We start from the raw sequence: 9,898 nt of genomic DNA on the forward strand, positions 1-9,898 counted from the left end.
AAACAAACAATTGACAAAAGAAAAACTTTTTTTATTCTAATATCATTTATTGTTTATTATATTAAAGTACGAATAATGTTAACACAAAGCAGCATTGGAAACAAAATCGACATATAGTACTGTACTGTGCTTAAAAAAGAAAAATTAACTATTTTAACGAAAAAGTAACTTTTTAACAATAAAATTTGAACGAAAAATTAAAAATATTCAAATACTATTTCTTCCCTTGTAAAAATATCAATCTTGTAAAAAGAGCATTAGTTTTCTTTTGTCGACCACGTTATTTCAAAATCGCGTAAAATGGACCGCGTAAAAAGAATAGGTGTACTGTACTCATTACAATGAAGGCTTAACCGAGACCCAGAACAGTAATTAATATTTTGTTACTTACTCCAGGGAATTGAATCCAGGCTATCTGGTTGAGAAGTCAATGCGTCAGTCAGTAGTTTGGTTTACACTGGTATGATTTATGTAGAAAATATCCAGATCTATAGTCCTGTTAATGAGTTCTGTGGGTATTACTATTCACGGGATAGGGGTAGATAAGAAGTCTTTGGTGAAAAGGTAAAACAATGCAGACAATTTAAAATAAGCTATAATTTATATATACTGGTAACATCACCGATGGCCCGAGTTGATTAACAAATAAAAGTACTGCGTAATGTCTAACTAAATATTTATTTATGAATAGTAACGAGCAATTATTTATTATGATATCGTTACAATTCCGGGCTGCAATTTTTAATAATTTTTAATTTATTTAAAATATAGGCTCACCATCTCAAATTAGTAATGGCTTGCCCCTGTACATCATACTTTTCCCTTAGCAATGGAGTCGTGCCATTCATCTATTAACTGCTTTTAGGAAAAAAAATTGAATTGAAANTCACTAAGATTTCTTCGAATTTCATGGTATCCATAAATTTAATTACACCATTTATTTTTACTGCTCTCGAATTTATATCTGCGAAGTTTATTCCATTTACTCCATAGCGTGTAGTGACATTACATAAGAATTGACTCGTTCCTGCAATTAGAAGTGATAAAACACATCTGGAAAAAGAGATTATATGATTTATTTATAATTACCTGTGAATGTCTTCTCTCCATAGATTTTCTCATTTTTACTTAAAGATACAATACTAGTAAGGAACTCTCTGAAGTCCCTCAAATTGTTTAAACTTCCTAAAACATTCAAATTGTTTACAGTTGCGTGAAAAATTTGATAAATCCCTGTTAACTCCTGATTCGAATCTAATGTTATCCTTTCTTGCAGTAATCGTTCTACTTTTTCGTTATTAATAAAATCTATTTGAAGATGATTGTCAACTGTCAAGTTATTCACAGAAGATTCAACAAAGGTTTTCTTGCCTGTTACAGTTTGTTGTATAGATCTGAGCATTACATCGTCATGAAAACTTATCGAGTTGATTGTACTTGCAACCACCAAGTCATTCAATACTTGTACATTCTCAAAAGTTATATTTATAGGAAACACATTTCTTTCTTTAAGAGATATAGAATTACTTTTTAGGTATTTCAAATCCACATTTTTTATTTCTCCTTCTGAAAATATTAGAAAAATATTACAACTCTAGTTTTACGATTTAAAAAAAAATGCAAACTACAGGATAGCCCAAAACGCAACCGTTTTAATAGTAAAAGAGGAGCTTCGTTAGTAGAAACGAGATTAAAGTTTAGAGGAAATATTCAAAGTTATCTTAAATTTTATAGCATTCTTTAGTGAAAATCTTCAGAAAAGTAAACACTGCAAGAACTGGATTTAGATAAAAATGTGAAAAATAAAAATTAAGTTAATATGTAAAATCACTTGAGAAGCGGGTGATTTAGCGCCCAGAAAACATTTTTTCACTACTGCATAGTTATTATGCTTTAATCAATTTTGCAAGGGAAAATCATTGATCTGAAAGTTTGTAATTCATACTTCATAAGTTAAAACCAATACTGTATCCCATTCGCATGGAACTGGAGCAATTGAGTCACGAATGTGCAGTTATTAAAGTTTAACCATTTTATCCGTTGTTAAAATAAACTTTTTCGGTTACCTGATTTTTGGACTATCCTGTAAATAAGGATACAATACCTAGGTTCTTTTCACATGTCACAAAACCCTTAAATGTTTTCTTTCCTACAAAACGGAAAATGTATATTTAGCTCTTGAAAGCAGCAAAGAATAAGAAATTAAATAAATCTTACCTTTAATAAACTGATCACCTTTAGTTAACAAGAAGTCTTTCGATATATTAAAACTGTTAATTTTACCATTAAGCACAACGTCTTCGACATTAAAAGACTCAATAAATCTATACGATCCTGTAATTTCAACAACTTCGTCATGAATAAATATTAAATCGTGATAAAACTCCTCAAATGATGTTCCATTCAAACCGAGTAACTGTTCTACATTTATAGAAGACCCCCTTTCTGTAAGGTGCCAACTTCCTTGGAAATCTTTCCATTCTCTGTAGAGGCGAGTTATATTAATTCCATCAAATAACCCGATTATTTGAAGATTATTTATTATGACTTCGGTAGTAAAAACTTGATATTCCTCCACTCTCTGATCCACAGTAAAAACAATCACGTCTCCAGGTAAATTTAGACCATTCACTTTTCCAAAAACTCGCACGTCATCTGCTATAACGTTACTAAAAATTTTCTCCGCAAGAATCATATTCGTTTTATGTTTTTGTACTAAATCATCTGGAATTCTAAGCCCATTTAAATTTTCAACAATCAGAGTTTCTTTAAAAATTACATTCTCGAAACTTGTCTCCCCCGCGATGATACAAGTTCTATCAGTTCTTGCAAAATTTGAAAAATTCAAAAATTTCCCATTTATTTGCTGTACTTCTAATGATCTAAACTTTAAAAGTTTTTCGAAGCTCAGTTTCCCTCTTACATGCTGATCACCCACCTTTTTAAATGAAGTACGGTTCAGTTCTTCTACAACAATTCCATCAATAATTGGTACCACCACTTCTTCCATTACTTCTACCAATTCGACGAATTGAAGAGGGATATCAACAACACGATCTTTACTAAAAATCACTAAATCTTTTTCGATATTCAAATCGTTCACTGTACCACTTACAGTAATATCTCCGTTAACAGTTAAAATAGATGAACATTTAACGGATCCTGAAATATTTAAAAATTGTAGCATTGTTGCAAGGATGTAAAGATAAAAAATAAATAAATACCTGTTATGGTTTGATGGAAATTTGTTAGCATAACATCTTTGTTTATGTTGAGACCATTCAGATTTTCAACTTCAAGCGTGTTTATTAACAAAGGCATTGTAAAAGTGATTGTTCCGGGAGCACTTAAAATATATTAAAACATTAGAATTTTTCTATAGATATATTTAAATAATTAAAAAAACGATCTTACAGATATAAGGTATTTTGTAAAGCAGTGACGTTGATATCATTTACTCTTTCTAAATACAAATCGGTTGTGATTATTTCTGAGATATCAAAGCTTCCATTTATCTTCTTTTCTCCAGTGATTTCACAATCTTCCCCAATCAAAACAAAATCTGCAATAGATATTTTCTAATAAGATTCTATTTTCGACGAATTTGTTTCCTTCACTTACCATTAGTTTCGTGACTAAGATGATCAACAGAATCCTCCAAATTTATCAGTGTTATTCTAAACTCTTCGATTTTTCCTTTTGCTTCGTCCATCGTTATTTCAGAATCTTTAACCTTGGCATTTTGATAAGTCATAGTTTCAGCAAGAAGGGTGCCAAAGATCGTTATTTTATTAAAATATTGTGTTACACGTAGCAATTCTGTGTCCGGTTTTACGGCATGGTTTAAAACATTACTAATTAAATTTATATTATATTCTTGTTGTAGAAGCATATCCTAAAATGATTTTGGAAATTAAAAATTTAATCTCAGAACAATTAGCGAGATATTAACAAACCTTTAATTCATTCATTTCTTTTGAGATAACGCTCAGGAATTGATATACGGGATTATCAGTTTCCATAAGAGTACTGTTGATGGATACAAGAGAACTTTTTCTTCCTTCAAAGAATAAGAGATACGGCTTCCTCATGTGTTCGAAACTAGTTATAGTTCCCGGAATGGGAAGTAATTCAGGATAATTTTTTGCTAGAAATTATACACAATAAAAATATAGCTTACAAAATGCTACAAGATCAAATGATTTACCTGCTCTGATAAATCTTCCCATTTCTCCATGCCATACAAATACAGATAATTTGTTACTTAATAACAGCAATATTACTTCATCCCTACAAGTTGGGATGGAGAAACTAAACCATTGCTTTGCACCATTCTCGGAAAAATTCTGCTTTACGAAAAAGCCATCTGTTGTCCATTCGTATAAATTTTGTACATAACTCCCAGCAATTGCTAAGAAACGCTTAAAACCCAACCTAAAAGTTTCTATATCTTTAATCTTCGCTCCTTTTATTCTAAAAAATTAAATATTTTCTTCAATAAAAGCATATCTTTAGAAATAACTTAAGAATCTACTCACGAATTCACATATTCTGCACGTGTTAGATAATAATCTAGTCGATATATATGCACTGCGGTACGTGTAGCCATTGCAATGTAATCGAGTCCATCGACAGTAAACACTTCAATGTCAACTGCGTCTGGAGAGATTGCGTGAAAAATCGTTACGAAAGTTTTAGTATCATCTATAAGGAAAAAAGGGTTCGTTTATTATTAAGCAAGCAATACAGGAAATTACACTCGCTCAATCAACATACCATTGCTCTTTTCTATGATCTTATCAATTCCTCGATAGTTTTCGAAGAGAATAATCAGAGAGAAGTGATCCCACTCGTAATGAGATTTAATATGGCATAATTTCAATGGTTTTAACGTGCCTTTCATCTTTAACGGTTTCACAGTCTTAAAAAAACCATACAATATTATTACTTTGTACATAATTCATAATTTTAAATAATTTAACAGAAAAAAACTTAATAAAAACCTCGAGAATCATTGTTTCCATATTGTCATTCCACTGAAAAACTCTCAGAAAACAGTCATAATTGCATTCGATCATTGCCAGATGAAATATCTTTTTATATTTAATTTCTATAATGCACATAAGAGCATCTATTACTACACCTGAAAGATGAAGGGAAAAAAACATTAAAATTTACCATTGGTATGAACTTGCTTAAATCTTATTTGTGCCTAAATCGTACAGTCACTTTTTCGGGTTTTTTTTTTTTTAATTTTGCACTAACACATCGGATGAATATATCAACTAGTCCACCCTATGAAAGAAGCAAAGGGTGTGTGAAGATTGTTCTATGCAAAAATATTGGAAAAAGAATTGTTTTACTTCATTTCTCAATATTTTCTAACATTTTAAAGGTTTTATGTTGATAATCGATAATTCTGGCAAAAAATGTACGATCGTGAGTTAAGATTTTTTCTTTGACAATGTTTTGGCAATAAGAAAAGGCGTCTAAGATAATTTTATTCTTTTCTAGCATGATTGATGTCAACTTGATCTGTGCGCTTAATTCATATCCTTGCCAGTTGCTTTAGAATAATCGGAAAATACAATGCACGAGTAATTTTTTACATGAAAATGTCTAAAAGTACTACGGTTGCAAAAAAGCGATATGGGGAAAACTTAAAAATATATAATGGTATCATGAAGTTTAACCAGATGTTTTTACAAAATATCAAAGCCAACATTTAAAACATATTTGAAAAAAGTACAAAAGAGTTGGAAGACCGAAAAGACCTAACATTTGGAATATTTTCTTCGTCGCTATTGTAACTGGTAAACGACTGTTCTAAACTCTGAACTTTAACGAAAGTTCAGAGTTCGTAAAGTCCTCTCAAGTTAGTAATACTATAAAAAGATTCCACTGTATATCCTAAAATTAGAATTCTGTTTCTTTGGTTTGATATTAAATTTACATAATTTAGCGTTTGCTTTCAGAAAAATTAGATCATTAATTTTTTCAACCTGCTAAATGTCCCTGATGATAGTTTCACACATTTACAAGAAATCACCGTGAATTATCTTTGAGAGCACCAGAATAGGCATAAATTGTTCGTTGCAAAGGCTTTAATCGAGCCGGGGAATATGAAATTGTAATGTTGTACCTACGAGCTCAAACATTAAATCCAACTTCTGAACAAAGTCTTAAGTCTTTGCAGCATCATTTTAATGAATTTTCCGAAAATTTTGATGCGTAATCACCTGGGGAGGGTAATTAATTAAACAATTGAACATATCTGAGATTTTAGGAATAGCATATCCTTTAATATATCTAGAGACTGCTTAAAATGATTTTGAGCCATGTGGCTTGCATCCTTACGATCGTTACAAAAGAAATAAGGAGTAAGCAGCAGTCGAGAATGATCAATAGAATCAATGACGTTCATTCATTCTGTCTACAAGCCAGAACGTAGAAGACGCAAAAAATCTTTGAGGATTAGCATCTCAGCAGCATTCAATGTCCACTGATGACTGCCAAAATAGCAAGTCCCCCTTAGACTTAAGAGTACAATTTGAAGTTTTATCATCTCCTATAAGCCGAACTGTAGGAGTTAAAAAAGAACCTACATTAAGTATAAAACTAAAGATTACGAAGAACTAAACCACAAATGTCGCCTTCTAGTCATAAAAAATTTAAAAAATAAATTAGAATAAAAAAAAATTAATCTTGAACTTTCGATAAAGATTCTTTGGAAAAACTTAAAGAAAAATCACGAAAACAACACAAAGAAAAAAACAACAGAAAGATGAATATTCTAGTTGATATCGCTTTATGGGCAATAAAAATAAAGAAACCCGATTTAACGTACACAATGCCAAGGTTGGGAGCAAGTTTTGTACAAGAGTTGAAAAGACGACTTACAGGTGTGATCAACGTTACAGTACGTACTACGTACTTAAGTAACAAGACTCTTGTTACTTAATTACGATTTCTTCTAAGGACGAATTAGGAACATCGAAGTACGATTAAAGACCAACGTTCCGAAATTTTGCTTTTGTTTAAATCTTGAAATTAAGATGACTTGATTATTTGTTAATTTTCGTTTGTGACAAAGTTTAATAGAGAATAATAATTAGAATTAACTTACAATTTTGTTATTTTGATTTACCTTACGAGTTACATTTTGTGTACTAATCGATTTCTTGTGGAGGTACGATTTAAGCCAACAACTTATCCTAAATGTTGCATTAATTTATGCAATTACCATCAAATTCTTCATGCCAAAAACGGTTATTTTCAAAAAATTGAGACGATTCACTTAATGTTGGCTCTCGCCATAGAGACAAACTATGTTGCTGTATTGCCAGTACGTAATCCGCATTGTTGAACCTGATATATCGCCATTTTTTAAACTGAGGAATCTCAAGAACTTTATAAATATTAAATGCATCAATCGAAATTTCTACAAAAATAAAATTAATGTTAAAATTTATGTTTATAAAGCATTAAAATGATGTTTAAAGTACCTTTCCTATTCCCCGTATTGGTGTCGGGAATGTAATGATACATGAAGTCATCAGAATATAACTCATAAGAATCGAATTTTTTAATTAATTCGATAGTGATGCGATCTAATTCTCTGTTTAGTCTATCTAAAAAGGGTTCCTATAACGACAAACAGAAAATTTCATTTTTATTTTTAAGAAGTAAAGTTGAATTTATTATAGAACACTTACTCTAGTGTTGTAAGTTACACCAATCAACCACCATAAAATCCACCACTTGATCATCCTAAATTAAACAAATTTTATTACATTTGAGTTTTATATCTATTAAAAGTAATTTAAAGATACTCAAATTTAATTAAAATCATATTTTTTTTGATAGATTAAATCATACGTACGTGTTATCTTCGAATATTTTGTAGCGAATCTGCCCTTCATCACTCAATAAATGAATAACGATTGCGTATGTTTATGCAAATAAATTACACATAAAAGTAACGAAATAATTTTCAGAATCAGAATTTTAATTATTAAATAATAAGCTATATAAGTAAAACAATAAAAAAATTAAAAAATTAGTGTAAAAAATGTTTAAAAAATAAATAAGAATTCGGAATGTGATGACGATTTTAATTGATAAAAAATTATTTTATAATTAAATATTTATTAATATTATTAAATTAATAATTTATATTTTAATTGCATATTTTTTAAAGATCAATTTTTTAAAAATGCTTAGAATTTAATTTATTCTAAAAACGAAAATAATTAAAGTTTAGAGCCATTATATAGTATTTATAATGGATAAGTCTTAAAAGGAACATTTGCATTATTAGAATAGTGCATACATTTACGAAAATTTGACGTCATTCCTACATTTTTTTAATAATGGGGTCGTGTAAAATGACACTAAATGTGCCCCCATTAATATAGGCTTTTATATATTTAAAAAAGACGAAGACGTCATCGAACTGACGTAATAACGTATACTATTTTGATATAACAGTGTAATCTATTCTAACACAGCTTATATGTAAGTTATATATATTATAACAGAGGAAGTGTAAAATGACATCAAATTGACGTAATAGTGTACCTTATACTGTACACTGTACTATCCTGAAACCGAATCGACTGACTTGTGTATATTATTATGTTAACGTAACGCAATTGACCCTTTTACTTCAACAAATATAACTTTAAAAAATATTAAAATTTGAGGGATTTACAACCACAAAATACAGGGAAAAATATTTGTGTTTATAAAATAAATAAAATCATTTTATTTATATTTTTTCTTATTCTTAATGAGACAGATAAGCTATTTTANATATGTAGAAGCCTTAGGTGCAGAAAGCTCCAATTAATTATCTATATACGAACTTCTGATGCAAACCGGAAGTCACGTTATTTCAATTCAATTTTTTTTTCCTAAAAGCAGTTAATAGATGAATGGCACGACTCCATTGCTAAGGGAAAAGTATGATGTACAGGGGCAAGCCATTACTAATTTGAGATGGTGAGCCTATATTTTAAATAAATTAAAAATTATTAAAAATTGCAGCCCGGAATTGTAACGATATCATAATAAATAATTGCTCGTTACTATTCATAAATAAATATTTAGTTAGACATTACGCAGTACTTTTATTTGTTAATCAACTCGGGCCATCGGTGATGTTACCAGTATATATAAATTATAGCTTATTTTAAATTGTCTGCATTGTTTTACCTTTTCACCAAAGACTTCTTAAGATACTTGTCCTAGATACTTGGTGAGATACTTGTCCTAGATACTTGTCCAAGATACTTGGTGAGAGTGATGCATGATTGTTCCAATGTTATAAAAGAATAATTTAGAATAATCTGTATCCTCTAGTCAGATAACATTGCAGAAACTCGTACAAAAAGTGAGCATTTTGTTAGAACATTTACAAAACTACGCCTTCAGAGACAATACAAAAGAGGTAGACCAGTGTTTTTTCAACCTTTTCGTCTCACGGCACACTAACCCATAATTAAATTTCCGCGGAAAAAGAAAATCACGTAATTTAAACTTGTGTTTGTAAACATTCTATCGTCACATTACTTGCCACTTAAAACGGCACTGTTCTTCCTTAAAATAGCAGCAATTGTAAATGAAAATTATTAATTATTAAATAACTTAGGAAAAAGCAATTAACATGGTTTTAATTTGCATTCAAAAGTGGCATGATAATTGAATTTAGAAGCCTGCCCAATGTTCTGCTATTTCTAAAATAGAAGAACATTGGCGTTAAAATAATTTGAACTAAATATGGGCAATTATAGATTTGCTCGTGAATATATATTTTTACTACATTGTTATAATAAATAAAAGTATACATAATGAAAAACTCGTATAATAAATTTAAAGTGGTTTTAATTTTGACATT

General features: G+C 29.8%; 1 protein-coding gene across 1 annotated transcript; it reads right to left on the reverse strand.

Moving 5' to 3' along the window:
- Positions 1-708: 708 nt before the first annotated feature.
- On the reverse strand, positions 709-7,951 carry LOC111624506. Its single transcript, XM_023367361.1, has 17 exons — positions 7,883-7,951; positions 7,716-7,770; positions 7,506-7,644; positions 7,244-7,441; positions 5,004-5,143; positions 4,777-4,921; positions 4,539-4,704; positions 4,208-4,473; positions 3,957-4,147; positions 3,622-3,895; positions 3,415-3,562; positions 3,225-3,346; positions 2,218-3,162; positions 2,105-2,149; positions 1,090-1,566; positions 891-1,027; positions 709-732 (listed from the first exon to the last, which is right to left on the reverse strand). Exons 2-17 carry the CDS (start codon positions 7,767-7,769, stop codon positions 709-711), a joined length of 3,471 nt encoding a protein of 1,156 aa, XP_023223129.1. The 5' UTR covers position 7,770; positions 7,883-7,951.
- Between the last annotated feature and the right edge of the window lie 1,947 nt (positions 7,952-9,898).

Source organism: Centruroides sculpturatus, unplaced genomic scaffold (genome assembly GCF_000671375.1).
Source record: "Centruroides sculpturatus isolate CEXI.00-Female unplaced genomic scaffold, Cexi_2.0 scaffold256, whole genome shotgun sequence".
Classification (NCBI taxonomy): Eukaryota; Metazoa; Arthropoda; class Arachnida; order Scorpiones; family Buthidae; genus Centruroides; species Centruroides sculpturatus.